This window comes from Triturus cristatus, chromosome 10, assembly GCF_964204655.1.
Source record: "Triturus cristatus chromosome 10, aTriCri1.1, whole genome shotgun sequence".
In the NCBI taxonomy this organism is placed as follows: domain Eukaryota; kingdom Metazoa; phylum Chordata; class Amphibia; order Caudata; family Salamandridae; genus Triturus; species Triturus cristatus.
In genome coordinates, this window is record NC_140593.1 from 65,048,776 (window position 1) to 65,068,676 (window position 19,901).

The 19,901-nt window shown below is 45.9% G+C and overlaps 1 protein-coding gene across 4 annotated transcripts in view; it reads right to left on the reverse strand.

Moving 5' to 3' along the window:
* The window catches only part of ANKRD28 (ankyrin repeat domain 28), a 783,346-nt gene that overhangs the window by 355,592 nt on the left and 407,853 nt on the right, over positions 1-19,901 (reverse strand). For all 4 annotated transcript variants that reach the window (XM_085630427.1, XM_085630426.1, XM_085630428.1 and 1 more), the window contains exon 5: positions 380-580. In XM_085630427.1, coding sequence (XP_085486553.1) covers positions 380-580 — 201 coding nt within the window. The remainder of the gene's footprint in view (positions 1-379; positions 581-19,901) is intronic.

Sequence of the window (19,901 nt, forward strand, 5' to 3'; positions counted from 1 at the left end):
ATTACTTGTTGCCCTGGTAACAGTTATATCAAGCGATTCCAGAATACCCACCTGGAAATCAGGCAACAGCACCCTCTAGAACACTCCAGACAGAGGCTGAAACCCTCACATTTTCAAGCACAAGTGGGACTAAAACATCCCAAGCTATGAGGGGAGGCTCTATGGGGAGGAGGGTGGGTTGTATGTGAATCTATGAAAGATACCAATACTGGAAAACTGCAGCTGTAATACAAGAGTGGAAGCTGTACCTCCACGAGGCCACTGAATGCACAGTGATGTAGCTACCAGCTACTCATCCGGGAAGCACAGAGTGTTGAGGAGCACAAGGGTGGGAAGAAGGTAATCAGTGAATGCTGTAATGCAAGAATAAAAGCCGTACCTCCACATGGCCACTGAAAGCAGCGTGATGCAGCGCAGTCCGGCCTGCACGGTCGGATACACTGATGTTGCTCAGCAGTGGTAGCAGGGCTTCTGCGCACTTCACAGCTTTGTTGGCAGCAGCAATGTGCAGGGGTGTCTGCCAATTCTTGTCGCGGGCATTGACGTCGGCTGAGTGCTTTAACAGTACCTGGACGGCTTCCTGAAAGACACAAGCACTGACTGTTACGGCATGAAGTGTAATAAGATCAGTTCAGTATTTCTAAAGCTCCTAAGGGTATGTATTTCTTCAAAGTAGTCAGATGACAACCAGCTCTGCATCTGAAGCTTTGCCAACAGTGGGAACATTAGTTTGACTCAGAGGTACAATGCAATGTGTGCCGGGTGGCTGTTCTCATTACTTGCTAAAGTGTGTGTCAGTCTCCGATTTGTTCTGGTTGTTACTTCTAGATATAATAGCAGAAATGTCATCAACATACTTTTTTAATTAAAAAAAACTTTAATGAAGGAATGGTCGAAGCACAGAGGCTTTTAAAGGGGAATGAACATTACATGACAGTGCAGTGCAGGAATGCTGCTTCAATGTCTCTAAAGACTGGCAGCCCAGTGAGTACCTTAGCACCAAGTGAGGACTTTTAAGCGTGGTAGCTAAATTAATGCAGTACAATGCAAAGGTCTTTCTCAGGTCCATACTAGGCTTCAAGAAGCAACAGGCTTTGAAGACCTACAAAGTACTGCTCAACTACATATTATGATAGTGATGTTTGGGCATTCTTCCAATTACCCATTCCAGTGGCATGTTTTTACCCTGTTAGAAAGATTATTAGGTGGAAATGGAAAGTAGGAAGCATTCACTTACGAGAGTGCACTTCGTTTGGAAGTTCCACATATATTTACCATGCAAGAAGGCGCAGAAGTACCTCATGCACTCCATTACCTATAGGTTAGCAGTAGAAACTGCTGGGACTCTACACATTACAGAGAGGGTGCCCTTACTATGGCTTGAGAACTCAGGACTATGTTTTGCAACTATTTATAACAAGAAATCAAGTGGCAGATTAATAGATCGTTCAGTCGGTACCAGAAAACTATAGAACATCACTGGCAAGTTCTTGAACCAAACAGTAAAGTGCAGGAACAGAAGGTTATCAGCTCTGTACCTGGGTGTCTTACCTTGGTCCGTGCCGGATTCCTGACATGTGAGGAAAAGGTTGCTGTAACCACATACAAGTGCTGATACAAGACAAACCAGAGATGTCCACGTTTGGGACATAACTGCAGCTAGTCTTCTACATAGCTCCAAAAACCCAACATGGAGGAGTTGGGGACTCTGTTGTCGCCAGAGCACCAACACCATTAAGTGCACCAGCCAGTCTCCTTGCATAACACTCATTGATACAATACTGGTGGCAGCTGCATGCAATGACTCAAATCGACCCACATTCCTTTTAGACACTATGAGGCAATCTGTAACTCAGACTAGAATAGACAGCGTTTGTAGACTGTGGAGTGTGTTCAGAGCTTACACAAGGCCATGCTTTTCCATGGGCAATTCAGTTTTCATATGTAGAGTAAATCCTCCACAGTTCACCTTGTAAATGCCGCATTATGGTGTGTGAGTTCAGACTGGCGACATTAATCTATTAAATTGTCCCATGATGAATTTTCACCTGAGAATGAAAAAACTACCACCTACATCTTAGGGAACTATGTTTATCTACAGCTATGAAGCTCCACTCAGGGCTTTGAGGAATAATGGGCTACACAACTAAACATCACAACATAAGGGATTCTATGTGGCTGCAAGCTTTACCAGCAGTCTCTAGATTATGCTGTAAAGGTGAAGTGAGTGCCAGGAGTAAGACCCGTCCTAACTCAATCTATATTTAAGAGAAAAGTAACATCCACCTCGAAGAGGGTCCATTTACACCAGCTGTATCATATTGGTATAAGAGGTATATACGGTGAAAAAACTAATGTACCACCAAAGATCACATATGTGGAAGAGACATTCACAGAGAAGGAAGGCACTCTACATCACCGAAGGTTCTGTATGTGAAAGGGTCCTTTGTGGTGAACAAAGTCTTAATGCATAACCAACTTATGGTAGCTCCATGTTGAAACATGTCCCTGTGCACAAATCACATCTGTCCAAATCACTTTTGTAGTCAAAGCGATTGCGCACTATCCTGAATTATATAATGTAAGGAAGTCTTAGTGTACTATATTTAATCATATACATGGAAGGGACCTTTGCTGGAAAGAAAGCCATTGTACACCATAGGAGAGGTGAAGGGAAGAAAGCCATATAGTTGAAAACCCATTATCATATCTGGATCAGGGAACTCTGTGCTTCAGAAAATCCTAGTACACCACCTAGGTGCCTTCATATCTCTGAAAGGGATCTCCGGGGTAAAAAAGCTTTAGTACACCACAAAGAATCACAAACTTTAACAGGATTACTCTTGCACTCAACACAACTACCCACCACAAAGATAAGCCATATAAAGGCATCAGGCATGTGTCACTTTGGCAAACATTCAAGCTGGTCTTAGCTGCACGCAGGTTTATACTGAAGCATTTAGAATTACGATGTTAAAAAGACACTGGCAACCATATGCTCGGGCCTTCCTTTAAAACCTATACATGACTCAAATTCCTTTCTCAAATAACTTACTATAAAATCACAAACTCTAACCACACACAACTAAAAGAGCCACGGGGGAAGCTAGGTGGCACACGACCAAGATGGCCGCACTGTAGAGAGGCTCTGGCTGCTCGGGAGTAATATCCGAACATTTATCCTGCTTACACATTTAAAAAAATCGGAGAGCTGAACGCAGCGAAAGGAGAGGCTACATGCTCAGCCTCACAATTGCATTATTTTCTGAGATGAAGGGTGCCTAGCGTTGCTGGAATATCGACTGACAAACTACGGCTCGGGCAGGGCTACACATCGCTGGTACTGGAGTCGGCGGTACAAAAGGGGGTGGTGATGGACGGAGCATCAGAGCCAATCAAACACTCACACCCAGTCAACAGATCAGACCGGAAGACGGCTGAAATGCCAGAAACCGGTCCTAGGAAGCTTGTTTCCGGTCCAGGGAAGGCATGGCTTGGCAGTTCGGGCTGGACTGTTCCCATGAGGCACAGGGTCAGACTGATTTGCATATGGCCATGTCTGAACTGGGGTGGCAGAGTGGGCTAAAGAATGGTGATGGATCAAACCCAGATCTGTTGACTGGGTGTGAGTGTTTGATTGGTTCTGATGCTCCGTCCATCACCACCCCCTTTTGTAATAGTACTGGAGTCGGCGGCGCACACTATGCGACACCCGCAGCACACACGTGGAAACAAGGCCGCACTATCTGATATTCGGGAGTTGCGGCACATGGGAATACCCGCCAGTAGCAGCTATTTAGACACCGTCCGCAAGACTATTTACTTACGTTGTTGGAGGAGGAGGTAGGTGTGAGAAAGTGGGTTTCTGTTGCAGTAAACCTCCCCCCCCCCCTTTTTTTTTTGTTGCCAGACTACTGATGCTCTTTGACTATGTGCTCTGGGGACCTGCCAATCAGGACCCCAGAGCCTGTGTTCTTTCCCCTAAACAAAACCCAATTGGCATCTCTGGCCACATGTCAGCCCCTGGTAAATGGTACCCAGGGCACTGTGACCAGAGAAGGCCCCTAAGGACTGCAGCACTTATTGTGCCACCCTTAGAGGCCCTGTACCCTGACACACGCACACTGCCTTTGCAGGCTGGGTGTCTAGGTGCAGAACCAAACAAAGAGTCGACATGGCACACATCCCTGTGTGCCATGCCCACAAACCACTGCCCTGGCATACATCAGTCACCCCTCTAGCTGGGTGCCCTACGCCAGTGGTGAGGGTACAGGTGCATGAGCCCTGTACCCCTACAGTACCCAGGTCCATTCCTGGGCCCTGTAAGTGCAGTGCTGCCATTAAGAGTACATGGTGCTGGGAGGTTGTCATTACGAACTCCACAGCACCATAATGGCTACACTGAAGACTGGGAAGTTTGGTATCACACTTCTCAGCACATTAAACCCACACTGATGCCAGTGTGGGACTTAATGTAAAATGCACCACAGAGGGCATCTTAGAGATGCCTCCTGAAAAACGACCAACCACCAGTGACCTGACTGAGTGGCTGCGCAGGCTGCCACCACCAGACATGTTTCTGAACCCCTGGGTCGAGAGCCTGCTGCTCTCTGGGGCCTGAAACAATGCACATCCTGGGACGAGGTGCCAAGCCTCCTCCCGCAGGATGGGCAGGGTTCACGAAGGAGAAGCTTCAAAGGCATGCTGCCTTTGTGAGCCTCTACAGACAATTTGCTGCTTTAAGCAATTGGTCCCCACTGGTTCTACCCCCCATTTTGGGCGGCAGAACCAGTGGGAAAAACAAGTGAGGAAGAGAGGTGTGCCCACCTCTGTCAACTCCACCCCCAAGGTGGGAGAGGCGAGGTGAAGCACAACCTCGAGTTCCCGCCATTTTGAGGATGGGGGGACCCAGCCAACCAGGGACGGGCTCCTGCCCCCCTCCCACTGGACAGTAGCAGAATAGGGGGTGTAACCACCCCAGGGAAGGGGCCCATTGGTCCCTGCCCTTTACCTACCTGTAACGCCCCTAAATTTAGTATTTAGGGGCACCCTGAACCTTCCTTCCGCAGATTCCGAAACTACAAAGAACAAGAAGAAAGAAGACCTGCTGTGCAGCTGCTCACAAGAGGATGACACCAACTGACTTGGTCCCAGCCCTACAGGCCTGTCGACCCTCGAACCTGCTCCTGCTAAACCCCGGCGTCTCCAGTGGTCAGCAACCTCAAAAACCCCGGAGGACCTGACTGCCTTGCTCACCTAAAGACTGGGACTCTAGCGAGCAGTGCTTCTGCTCAAACAGCAACAACCCCTGGTGCCAGCCAAGAACCGAGAATCCAGCACACACTGCACCCGGCGAGCCCGGCCTGTGCCTGAGTGAACCAAAGACCACGAGGACGTCCCCCCGGTGACTATGACCAAGAATCCAGCACCCAAGGACCCTCCTCGATGCTCCTGATGACGGCTGCAGCCTCAATACTAGGGACCTCCCCAACCGCGACCAGCAGAGGGTAAGATTTCCCGACGCCAAAAGAGACCCCTGCACCCGGCACCCTGCGGCCCCCTGTGCCCAATTCCTGGGTGCCTACCTAACCTACAGCTTCCCAACTTACCTCTCGAAGTGGTGGTCGCACCTGAAGAATCTCCGTCCCCGAGCCTGCAGCCTTTGTTCGTCTGGCAGCTTGCCCATTGAAATCCATTGGGCGCCCGAAGGCCCAAAAGCACCCTTCACCCAGCCGCCCGAGTGCCCCTGGAAGTGCAGCATCTGTTCTAATCTACTGCTCCACTTGCCCTGTATAAGTGACCAGGAGCCCAGCTCCCACAGCCGCGTGGCCGGCCTGCTAGCAGCCACCAACCAAAGGCCCTCTACTCGCCATAGACTTACATTGGGCCTACTGTCTCTGCACCCGGCTGCCCCTGTGCCGCTGAGGGTGTAACGATTGTACCAACCTGAACCTGGGAGCCCCCCCCCCCCACCCCCCCCCCCTGGAAAAGAGGAGAGTGAGCTCCATAACCTTACTGACATTTGGAATTCGATCTCCAGCTCCAGAGAGCCGTGCTGCAAGCAGCCGGCTGAGGAGGGAGAGAGGGCCATATAAAGGCGCATATACGAAGGTGATCTTTGCAGTGACATTTTACTACAAATTTGGGCACATCCTGCCCTGCGAAGAACACAAGAGTACTGAAAGAGTAAAACAGCACTGTGGCGGCCGACTCGGGCAATAGTCGTCGTGGTCAATTGCAAGCACCGCTGGTTGAAGCCTATAATTTATTGGGTGACGACTTGGAGACACTGTGCTGGAGTCCTGAGTTCCACTGTAATTATTTCTGCCGAGTCCTGTGTTCGGTTTGTTACACAGGGGGATTGAAGCAGGGTGCCTTACGCCCCTCGTAGGAAGGAACGCACTTAAGGCCCATAACTTACACTGTGCTGTGCAGACAAGAGCAGTCATTGCCTCTCTCATGGGGAAGACAGACAGTAAACAGTTGAAGCTACCTTTCGAAGTTAAGAAGGTAACTCACTCGCATCAAGGTGAATGTGAACATGCGAGTATGGAATGTACACAAGAGACGACGCACGCTGCAGACGAAGTTAAGGATTGCTATGCAGCACAGTCTCACTTCCATAGAAAACAAAATGGACTCAATGAACTTGTATGCATTCTACAGTACACAAATTAGACAAACATGAAGAGTACATTAAGGATACAGAATGGCGAATTTCTGACGCTGAAGATGCTATGTCAAAAATGCAGAAACACATGGCACTGATGGACAAAGTTCTCAAGGTCATCGCCGCGATGAATGAAGATTTAGAAGCGTGCAGCAGACGAAACATACGCTTCATTGGAATACCGGAGAGCACGAATACTGGAAGAAATCATTGAGTGTCTATTGTGCGAAACCAAAGGAGCGGACTCCTCTTTGCAGTTGGTGGTAGAAAGAGCACACTGCTCATTGGGCCCTAGATCACCTCCGGGAGCCCACCTCACCCGATCATCGCATGGTTGCTTAATTATCGAGATCGGTACATGGCTCTGAGAATTGCTCGAGAGAAGAGACCTCTCATGTTTGAAGGCAACGAGTTTACAATCTACCCCGACTTCACAGCTACTGTACAAGAAGCGAGGCGAAAAGTTATCCCAGCTAAGCGCAAACTACGACAGGCGCAAATAGACTATGCGTTACTGTACCCAGAGCGCCTTCGAGCCACACATCAAGTTAAACAGTACTTTTTCATCAACACGCACCAAGTGGAGGACCTCCTGAAACGCATCAAACAAGATTCACCTCGTAATACAACAGGCCATCCTTCAAGATCACCATCCCTAACATTAGAGTAAGTAAAAACTTGTTGGTCTTTTATGAGTTCCGGTGATCAGCACCCCCTCCTCCTTTTCGAATGCTTCAGGCGCAAGAGGCTGAACTGTTGTGGGGAGCTACTGGAGCTGGACTGACAGGATGAGATCGTGAAGGGACACAACAAGCAGATAAGTGCACAGCTGGGACCGTTTTAACAAATTTGTACCAGGCACCCCCTCCACCTCCCCATTCTAGACACTCCATCTAATGGAGGGTAAGGGAGGAATCGTGAAAGCCCCCTGGCGTGCCCCCCCTGAGGGTGTTTCCCATACTTTGGGCTACAATGACTCGTTTTTTCCAGTTTGGGAGGGGGTGGGAATAGAGATACCGGCATGATTGGGATGCGGTTGTGGGAGGGGGTGGGGGTGGGGCGGGAAATTCTGTTTAGAACTCAGATCATGGTTCGGGTGTGGCCAAAAGGTCCTATAATAAAGTGATCCTAAGGAGAGCACTTATGGTTATAGTTGAAGATTAATTATTTTAAGGAGCAACAAAATTAATTATGTACATAGGGACATAAGTCAGTTCATGTGAACCATTCATTTCCACAACAATAGAATTCAGGTGCTCACACAACAAGTGAAAGAGGCGTGACGTGCAGAGTGATGGTGAAGTTTAAAATAACGACATCGCGTTGACAACAATAGTGTAAAACTCCTCAAGCAACTTTATAGAATAGGAAGAGTTTGGTTGTAAAGGGTCAACGGCGTTTCGATCTCAACTGTTCGAGATCATCATCAGGACATATAACGGGTGAGCAAGCTGAATTGATGCAATTATTTGTAGCGCAAGGAAGAGCAATTGAGGGCTTCAGAAAACAGCTGAGGGTAGACAAGTTCACCCAGATTAATTCGCTGAAGGTACGAGCGTGAGAATATCACGTGTGTGTAAACTTGAAAGGCATGGTCAGCTGTATAAATTGCGCTTAATGATTTGCTGCCAATAAGTTTAGTTAAAGTCACCCCCAGTTCATATTTGGAAAGTCTTAGGAGAGGAGTTCAGCGCGTCGTGCGATGCCGTTATTTTAAACTTCACCCTAAGCTACAGTTATTAACATGGAATGTCAGGGGACTGGGAGATCCACGCAAACGTAGACGGATACTTGCGTAGCTGGACCGGCATGTATAAATTGCAATGCTTCAAGAGACCAGTCTAGATCCTCGGAGCCCTCCATCTTCCGCTTGCAAATGGGCAGAGTTTAGTGTACTCTCCTCTTAGTCCAGAGGGACAGTGATATTGATCAAGAAAAATACCCCATACACTTCAATTGGCATGTCTCACGACCATTTAGGGAGGTACTGTATCATGTGGGGCAGATTGGGTTCTGACTCACACTGGTGAGTTGTTACGGCCCTAATATAGAAGACTCAAACTTCTATGCTGCACTATGGGCAAAAATTCTTGAGATGGGATCTACACATCTAATTTGGGGAGGGGATTTTAATACAGCTCTAAACCTAGTCGCTTGACAGGTCCAATCCACTCCCGCAACATTACACCAATACAATTGCAAGGTATACTTTCTGATAACGGCCTTAGCAACGCATGGAGACATGGGCACCCAGGGATGAAGGAAGGCACACACTACTCAGAAATGCATTTGACATGGGCTAGGTTAGATTGGGTGGTATCAAGGGGCATGGACCCAAGGATTGATACAGTGGAGCACCTAGCAAGAACGTACTCGGACCACTCACCGGTCCAACTGACGCTATCCTTACCAGCAATCAACTCGATCCATAGACACTGGAGGCTCTTGTCGCTCACACTGCTAGACACAATGCTCCACACTGAGCTAGGACAGGAAATCAGATTTCTTTCAGCAAAACATAGGTTCAGTTACATGTACTGCAACAGTATGGGAGACCTTTAAGGTTACAATCCGTGGATTTTGCATTGCTAAGAGCTCTGGTGTCCTCCGGGACATACGCCAGACCCTGTAGAAACTAGTGCGGAATTGAAACGTTTAGACAAAGACATCAATGCCAGTACAAATGGAGCACCTTAAAAAGAACTCTGGGACAAACTCGTGGAATACAAAGATTGCAGAAAGAGAGGTCCACTTCAGGGGTAAATATTTCATGGCACGTAAATATGGGTAAGGCACTGGCGGAGGAGATTCGCAAGCCCTGCTTCCCTAGCTATGTGTTGCAAGTCTCAGACACTGAAGGTACGAGACAGAGATAGTGCAAACCTACTCAAAGCATTTACTACACATTATACCACACTTTATAGTGCTAGCCAACAGCAACCGCTTGATCTAACTAGCTATTTGGATGATGTGGCACTATGTTGGCTATGGAATTCACAAAGAGTTTTTAGCTGTTCCCCTTGAGGAGGATGAAATTCGGGCCGCAATAATGCAGATGAAGCCTGGTAAAGCTCCGGGCTTGGATGGCCTCCGGATAGATTTTTATAAAGCATATCGATCAGCTCACACCGGTCTGTTGATGGAAAAACTAGTATTACCGGAGCAAGCACGGTTTATCCCAGGAAGAGCAACAACTCATAATGTATGCACCTTGTTTTCCATTTTGCAGAATGAAGACCGCGAATTGGCACTGGTGGCAGTTTTTTTTTTTTTTTTTTAGACGCCGCCACAAACGCCTTTGACCCGTTAAGAGTGGTACTATTGGTTAGTGACTGCCAGAGGGGTTTATGACCTGTATAAGGCTTTTGTATAATTCCCCAGTAGCCACAGTCCTAATTAACGGGCTGACTGTCACCTTTTTCTATTACGAGGGGCACAAGACCGGACTGTCCGCTCTCCCCCTTACTTTACTTTTTGCGTAGGCAATTGAGCCCCTTGTGGCCAGATTGCGGCATCACCAGGAAAAAGCACTACGTTGCCACATGCGACATCCTCAACTCTGGTTTATGCGGATGATATTCCCATGTACCTCAGAGACCCGCAACACAACTTAAATCCCATTCTGGGAGAACTCATGATCTTTGGGATACTCTCGGGGATTCATTTTAACTGGGGGAAGTCGCAACTATTCCATCTCACAGCGGATGCGACACTGTTTTCCTCTTGATTTTCCTACAGAACGGTGTGAATCCGAAGTAAAATACTTGTGGATAAGGGTTACGTCGGATTGCGCGGAGTTGATGCGTCTCAATTATGGAAGCGCCTTGGAGATTATCACAGGATATGTTACACGGTGGATCTCATTGCCCCCATCTTTAGCAGGGAGAACTTCTCATAAAAATTGTGATTGTCCCCATGTTATTATATTTAAGACTATACCATACTACCCTGGCAGACATTGTTATGCTGCCCTGCGCAGAGAATGGATTAGATTGACCTGGGGTGAAAAAAAATCTAGATTAAGCTGAGAAACAATGACTAGGCCCTACTCTCAGGGAGGCTTTTATGTTCCTAAATCAGAACTGTAATATTTATGTGCCCGGGCTCACTATGTACACTGTTGGTTTCAGCCACCTCAATATATGCCACAGCAGGCAGTGGAACATTGGCTCGCAGACCCAATGCCTTTGACGGGAGTAATATACAGCACTCTCAAACCTTGTGATAAAGATCCGACAACGGTCACGTGTACTGTGAATGCGTGGCGATGCATAGCTAAATTGTTGCAAGCTCCAATGATATACTCACCTTTGCTCCCCTTAGTTTATCAACCACATATACAAGTGATCCAAGAAATATCCTTAAACAAAACGTCAAGCAAAAGACAGATATAAAATGTTGGGGAGACCTATACCTAGATGGGACAGATGAACAGAGGGAATTGTATTGTACACAAACGGAGCAGTTATCTGCCAGCAGCAGATTACGCATTATTCATTGTAAATTTCTCCATTGTACCTACTACACGCCAGTAAATTGTAAAAGTATAAACTGAGAGATGATGACCAATGCGACAGGTGTGAAATGGAGGGTGCGGATTTTCTACACCTTGCCTGGAATTGCAGCAGAATTAATTAATACTGGGAACAAGTGTTACAGCAATGGCACAAATGACTTCATTGACAAAAGCAACATCCCCGGCAACAGCACTATTAGGGTACACTAACCATATTGATGCAGAATATAGAAAATGTATGTCGCTTGGATTCCTACTTGCTAACCACAGCGTGGCATGCAGATGGGTACGAGCCCGGGCCCCTAAATTTAAGGAACGGATCAGGAATTTCCTATTCTGGCAGGAACAAACGCTCACTTATGCCGAACTGCTCCAGCTTGCCTCACGTCCAAGGGACATATGGGAACCGCCTAAAACATTCTTAATGAACCATCCAGAAGAGGTTGCTGATAATGGGTCAGGATAACAGCTACTACCCAGGGAAGGACTTTACCAGTTATCCTCTCCTCTCTAGAGCTACACAAGTAAATAAGGGACTACCAGTAGACAGCGCACGTCAGGGTTGGGTTCACTCCTGGGACACACAAGGCTTAAATTATAGATCCTTTTGAGGTCGAATAATGATAAGCATCTTTTTTTTTTACATATGTAAATGCCAGAATTGAAATATGTGTATGACTTACGGTATATTATAAATGAATGGGTGGAAGACCTACGAAATATTGGACGTCATTTATATTGAATGCATACATGTAATTGATATTTAAAGATCTGCCTCTGTACCACTGGATCCTTACTATGCTTCAAGTTATGCTTAAGGTAAGTTAAAAGTGCTTTACAATATGACTGGATCACTTCTTTGAACCTCCTCTACCACCATAATTCTCCACTCCTCTACCACATATACTCCTCAAACCCACATCCTACCCACTACACACAAGGAACAGTGTAGCCTCCATCTACAGGTTTGCCTTGACAACTCTGAAGCACCCCGAACCTCACAGCCAACACCAAAACTCTTCCTTTGTAGACTACTAAATAAACCCATTCCCAGGCAAGAAAATTAGTAGCACATACTCTCCTGCGTAGAAGCGACTTAGGGGCTCAGCAGGGGTATATGGCACTATGTAAATGCTAAAATACAAGTGTCAGGCAGACATCACTCAAATTAGTAGGTCTGATATGGATTGTAACCCTCAAATAAAGTACAGGCAGGGGCTATTGCGTCAATGAGTAGAAACATCCTCTGGTCTACTTGGCATGAAAAAGGGGATGTAAAGGGGGTCACTTAATTGAGTAATACTTTTATGTAGTGATAATAGGCATATAGCCTTTTGTAGAGGAAGAGCTACTACCTTTCCTGTTGGCAAAGGGATGATATAAGGACTGTGTTTTCTTTGGCTCAATTGTTCGTCTTGTGTATTAAATCTGTGTGTTTCATCTTGGAAGAAAATGGGACTAATATTCTAACAGTGGAGATTGTTAAAGATCAAATATTGTGTTTTGTGGATGACAGTGTAGTCACTGCTTGGACTAGTAATGCCCAACAAAGATTATTTAATGTATCTGAGAAGTATACCACAGAAAGATTCTAAACAGCATGGGGACATATAAATTAAGGAAAGTAGGACTCAGGAAACTATTAACTAAACAATGCATTGGGGCTATCACACCTAACTTGGATATTAACGCTGCTTTTGCAGAGTCTTAGACATGTTTCTAGGAGGAAAATTTAAACCCTGTGAAAGATCATTTAGAAAATGTTTTGCTAATGTCAACCTTTCAAATTGAGTTGAAGAAGCCTTAGTGATAGACAGTGGATTAACCGTTAGTGAAGAGAATCATTCGGATAAACCAAATGTAATAAAGCCCTTGATTTAGATAGGTTCACACCTGTGTTTCTGCCTGGACATTCTGACCTATGGCGGGAGGGGGCTGCCTCACTATATCAAACATTCCATGCGTTGGATATACTAACCTTCGAATATTGGCCACGAGATTTTGGTCTTCGGGACACAGAGTAACTTACTTCAACCAGAGATGAATCTAGCAGGCAGTAGGGAACATTCACCAATACAAATGTTTGTAAGAAAGGCAGGTGGGCCACAGGGCTGTATTTCATTTCAATATTTGTTACTAATTACCACTATATACAACCAGGCCTTGCCTTATGACCTTCCGGGAACTAACCCTTGGAGAGACCATTACCGATGAGCAGTGGCATGAGATTTGGAGGGATATCTCTAGATTCAACTACTCTATGGGCATGAGGGATGCGCAATACAAAGTGCTTTTTAATGGTACCTTTACCCTACCAAACTTAAAAAGATCTACCTGTCCACATCTGATTTGTGTTGGAGGGGCTGCGGGCTACTCTAGACTATATACACATTTGGTGGAATTGTCCTGTTATTCGGCCCTTCTGGTCTGAAATATTGGCTCAGATGAAGAACATTCTAGGATACCCAATACCGATCACTCCTGGTTTTGCCCTACTGCAGCTACAGGATGGGACCCTCAAATATTAGACCTCTGGAGATCGCTCAATCTTGTAGTTATGCCTTGAAGAGGCCAAAATAGTTTGGACTACATCCTGGAAGAGGACTGACGCTCCCTTGATGTCCCAGTGGCATGCACAGCTTTGGCAAGCCATGAGCATGTAAAGGATAGCAGATGTACTTTCAGGAAACTACAAAAATTTCTAATATACTTGGGGCCCCTTTGTGTGGTTTCTCTCAACTGGCCTTCCACTATTTACATGCCCCACCCATACTAGAGCTCTCTGCCTTTTCCAGTTGTAAAGCCAGGAGAGGACATCGACCACCTTCTGGAGACTCAGTCCTCTACTCCAATGACCTTCCCACTATTAGAGGCCAATGTTCCTCCCACTCCATCCGATGCTCCAGCACACACACTCATGTTAGTTCATTCTGGGTTATTGGGGGTGGGGATTAAGTTGAATAATGAGTCCAATAAACTCAAATGCAGAATTTGACAGTGTTGGTTCACCTATGCTGCTTTTTTGTTAGTAAGAGACTAGTATCTTGATGAAACAGTTATACTAGCATTCTCCGTGATTATTAAGGTCTCCGCCAATTGAACTGCTGCCATTGTACTGGTACATGCCTTGTTAAAACACAAAGAAAGTTTGGGGGGAAAAACACTTTACTTTAAAAAAATCCCTGTAATTTCACTCCTCTGAAAAAGCTTTCAATAGGTCTAAATGGTACCAGTTGGACGTTTCCTTGCATACATTTGCCAATTACTTTCTGAAGTTTATATATATATATATATATATATATATATATATATATATATATATATATATATATATATATATATATATATATATATATATATATATATATATATATATATATATATATATATATATATATATATATATATATATATATATAAAAATAGATTGATAGAAAGTGCAGTCCACTATATATGTCAAATGTCTGTTTGTAAAACTAGATTGAGAATCATGTGTAAAGGCTATCTGGCAGATGCTTTGGAAGGGAAGAAAGTAGTTACATGTAACTGTAGTTCTCCAATATTGGAAGCTTTCATAGATTCACATACCTGAATCCTTCCCAGTTGCCATGATGGGAGTCCCCGGTACCTTTTACATAGTAGTACCATGATAAGTATAGACTAGAAAAAGCCTAGGCCTCTTAGTTTAGTTACCCATCAGTCATTATTAAAAAAATAAAATAAAAAGGAGACCAAGTTATGTACTAACCAATCGGCATGAATCACCCTCTAGAATACTCCTGTGGAAGAGGTGTGGCGCAGCGGCCAGGGTGACTGACTCCGGAACCCAGGGGCTCACGGTTCGATCTCCGACGCCAGATCAGCCCAGCACCATGTGACTCTGGGCAATGGCTCGCTTAAGCTTCCTGATGGCACCCTGCGCCTTGACACCTTTGGCTAATTGTTTGTGCTTCACAAATACTGGACATTTAAATTTTACATGAGTAGCCCAGAACCTCAGATTTTCGAGCACTAGTGTTAGCATAAGTATACTGAGATAGGAGGTGAGCTTCTCCAGGGGAGGAGGGTGGGTCATGAGAATCTATGAAAGCTTCTAATACTGGAGAACTACAGGTAAGTAACTAATTTCTTACTCCAGCATTGGAACTTTCATCGACTCATATGCTTGAATCAGGATAGCTAGCATTTTACTAGCCAATTTACAATAACATTGAATTTTAATAAGTATATACCAATTTATCATTACAACATGCAATCGATAGCAAGTGTATTTATAGCAATAACAGGAATACTACTTAGGCAATATATTCCTCTAAGCATTAAAATAGAAAACCATATTGAACTATGTAAATGTGCATACAGCAATAGTTGTAGGAGGGTAGACCGGGGTGGCACAGCTTAATGAAAAAGATGTCGGAGCACTTCTTTGCCCACCGCCGTATTGTTGAGAATGGCTGAATCCAAGTAGTAGTGTCGAGTAAATATGTGTCTATTCTTCCACATTGCTGCACAGCAAATCTCAGGAAGCGGCACTCCCGCAAATAAAGCTGCAGAAGAAGATACAGCTCTAGTGGAATGAGCTCGGACTTTTGAAGACAAAGGTCTGCCTGCCTTCTGATGGCAATATTGAATGGCATTCGAAATCCACCTAGAAATACTTTGCTTGGAGAGTGGGAAACCTTTACTTGTAGCACTGTATGCGACAAACAGCAGAGAAGTCTTGCGAAAAGCTTGTATCTTTTGCAGGTAATACTTGAGGCAATGCTTGCGAATTAGGAGTCCTCTCTGCTGCTGTCAAAGAATTTGGGAAGAAAGTTTTAAGTACCACAGGCTCATTAGGATGGACGTCAGAAGGGAGCTTGGGTATGAAGTTTGGATTCATGCGGAGAAGGACTCAGTCAGTTCTGAATTGCAGAAATGCTTCCTGTATAACTAAAGCCTGAATTTCAGGGACTCTTCTGGATGAGGTTAAAGCAAGGAGTAAAGCCAGCTTCCATGACAGGAACTTGATCTCCACTTCGTGAAATGGTTCAAAGGGAGGCCTCATTAATTGCGAGAGAACAGTGTTCAACTACCACGACGGAGGTGGAGGCTTTATAGGGGGAAAAGTACAATAAAGTCTTTTGAGGAACTCTGATTATTCTAGAAGACCATAACGGGGGAGAAGAAAGATCTTCTAAAACGGGAAATGGCTGCCAAGTGAACCTTTATCGAACTATACGCTAAACCGGACTGCGCCAGATTTAAAAGATATGGTAAGACTTCCTCCGGAGAGGAGGAAATCGGATGCATCTCTGCTTGATGACACCAGATCCAGAAACGTTTCCACTTGAGGTGGTAAGACTTGTGTGTACCGTCAGCCAGGGCTCTGGCTAATATCTCTCTACTCACTTGGTATCTTCAAATGCTGGAACGTATCGAAATCAGGAGCCATGCCGATAAGTGGAGGTGCCTGAGATCCTGTGTAGGATTTGTCCTTGGTTCATTGTCAGAAGATTGGGAAAGACTGGAAGCTGGATGTGTGGAACCTGGGATAGGAGAAGTAATTATGTGCACCAGTGTTGACATGGCCAGGCTGGAGCAATGAGAATCTGGTTTGTACCTTCATCTTCCCGAGGACTCTTGGGAGGAGAGGAATGGGAGGAAAAGCTTAAGCAAAGATGACGGACAATGAAATTGAAAAAGCATTCCCCCTGCCCCAGTTGGGGATGCCAGCTTGCATTATACCAGCATTTGCGGTTCTGGAGAGTTGTGAATAGATCAAAGTCTGGTCTGCCCCAGCAAAGGAAGATCTTGTGTAGGGTCTGTTGGTGTAGTTCCCACTCATGGCATGATGTGAGCCTGCAGAGCGTGTTCGCAACAGTATTGTTTTCCAGGAACATGTCCGCTCGGAGGCAGGTTTTGTGTTATAGCCCATTCCCAGATCTTCTGTGCTTTCCTGGAAAGAGGGGGAGATCTTGTGCCGCCCTGCATGTTGATGCAGTGCATTGTCATGTTATTGTCCGTACAGACAAGCACTGTTGAATGTTGTATTCTGGGAAGAAAAGCTTGGAGGGCCAGATGTACTGCTTTAATTTCCAGTAAATTTATGTGGGATTGACTGCGAGTTCGAAGTCACTTGCCACTTACTTGGAGCTCTTGGAGGTAAGCTTCCCATCCTTCCAGGGACGCATCCGTAGTAATCACTAAAGGTGCTGTTATTTGTTGTAGGGATAGCCCGACTGACAAAGGATTTCTGTCTGTCCACCACTTTAAGGCTTTTATCTAGCGGGGAGTAACCTTTATGTCGAAGGAGCCAGCGGACTGTTCCCACTGCCTGTCCAACTCCACCTGAATGAGTGGCATTTTGAGGCAACAGAATGGGAAGAGCAGTATGCACGATGACATCATTCCAAAGAGTGATTTGTAAAGTCAGACCTTAAGAGACTTTTCTCTTCTAATGGAATTTTTTTAGCATGACAAGCCGTTGTTGTCGTTCTTCCACAGGATATGCCTTTAAGCATACTGTGTCTAACTTGGCTCCTTGAAAGACAATTGTTTGCGATGGGTTCCGTTTGGATTTTTGTAAGTTGAGATTAAGAACCAGTCACCGAAGAGAGCTGTGGAGGCATTTGTGGATGCTCGCGCTGCGGTCTTGAAAGGCGCCTTGATGCCCAAATTACTTACCTTGGGTAACGATATATCTGTAAGAAACATTAGTTAGTTATAGATTCCTTACCTTAGAATTACCCCCAGGCATCAGAGTGGATCCGGAAAGTTTGTCAGCAGTACCTCTGCATGTCGGAAAGTGGCGTCGGTCGTCTCCGCATCAGTCGTCGTGGTCACCGGGATGACGTCACGGCAGCTACTTAGACGCAGACGTCATGCGCTGTCAGTTCTGTACAAGACTTTCCGCGTCACAGAAGCAGAGCCATGCAAGACACTGACCACTGGTGCACAAAACTAGGGCCCTTAAAGGATGTCCTTAAGCCTAGAAATCAGTTCGCAGAACAAGGATGGGTGGGGCGGTAAGGAATCTATAACTAACTAATGTTTCTTACAGATATATTGTTACCGAAGGTAAGTAACTTGTGCATCTGAAAGAAACACGCGAGTTATAAATTCCTTACCTTAGAATAGATACCCCAGCAATACCAACCCCGGTGGTGGGTTTGCGAACCAAGATCACACCAGAAAGTCCTAGAGAACAGAACGGCCAAATAAGCAATCTCTCCAGACGTGGCTGTTCAGGCAGTATAGTTTGGTGAAGGTGTGCAGCGATGCCCATGAGGCTGCCTGACAGATGTCATTCAGAGGAACTCCTCTTCCCAAGGCAGTAGTGGCTGCCGTCGCCCTGGTGGAGTGAGCGCGTAGCCAGACTGGAATCTCCTTTTTAGCCAGAGAGTAACAAGCCTTAATACACAACACTGCCCATTGAGAAATGGTGCATTTGTGTACGGCCCGACCCTTCTTTGCGCCCTCGTAGCCAACAAAAAGTTGATCATTCACCCAGAACTGTTTTGGCCGATCCAGACAGAAGGAGAGCGTACGTTTTGGGTCCAGACGGTGGATCCTCTCTTCCTCCTTCGAAGGATGCGGAGCAGGAAAGAAGGTGGGCAAAGTAATGGTCTGCCCGATGTGAAAGGCAGTGACCACCTTAGGAAGGAAGGATGGACGGGTCAGGAGAACCACCTTGTCCAGATGAACAAACAGGAAAGGATGTTTTGAAGAAAGAGCCTGGAGCTCACTCACCTTTCTAGCAGAAGAGATGGCTACAAGGAAAGCAGTCTTAAGAGTCAAGAGACGTAAGGGATGAAGCGGCTCAAAGGAAGCGCACATTAAATAAGTTAGAACAAGATTCAAGTCCAACTGAGGCATAACAAAGGGGATTGGAGGAAAAAGTTGTGTTAAACATTTTAAGAAACGGTTAACTACCGGGGACTTGAAAAGAGAAGGCTGATCTAGCAGCCGAAGGAAGGCAGAGATGGCTGAAAGATAGCCCTTGACAGTGCCCAGAGCAGATTCCTGCTAGGCCAAAGAGAGAAGGAACAAGAGAACTTCAGAAAGAGGGGCAGAAAGGGGATCCACAGCCTTTGCTGTGCACCATGCCACAAATTTGTTCCACCTGCAGGCGTATACAGTCTTAGTGGAGGGACACCTGGCTGCCAAGATTACGTTACAGACGTCAACTGCCGCCGCCCAATCTCCACGCAAGGAGGTTGAGACTGGACAGGTTCGGGTGGAGGACCGTCCGCTGCTGCTGTGACAGCAGATCCTCCTAAAGAAGCAGTCTGATCGGAGGATTGATGGTCATGTTGAGCAGCTCGGGATACCAGACTCTTTGTGCCCAATCCAGAATTGAATTGAATTGAATGTGGATTTGTAAAGCGCGATTGCTGCCCCAGGGGCGTCCAAGCGCTAGGTGTACAGATGTGATCGTTGAGGAGGTGGTCAGGATCAGGGAGACTGTGTGAACAATAAGGTCTTCAGTTGTTTACGAAATGATAGCAGGTCAGGGTCGGAGCGAAGTTGTAGAGGGAGAGAATTCCATAGCTTGGAGGCATTTAGGGAGAACATCCTTCCTCCGGTTCTGGCTCTTTTAACTTTGGGCATTGAGGCCAAGAAGGCCTCCGTAGATCGGAGGTTCCTGCTAGGGTGGTAGTGGGTAACTAGACTGTCGCTAATTGCTGGGCTCTTGTTCCAGAAGACTTAGTGGGAGATACATAATGCCTTAAA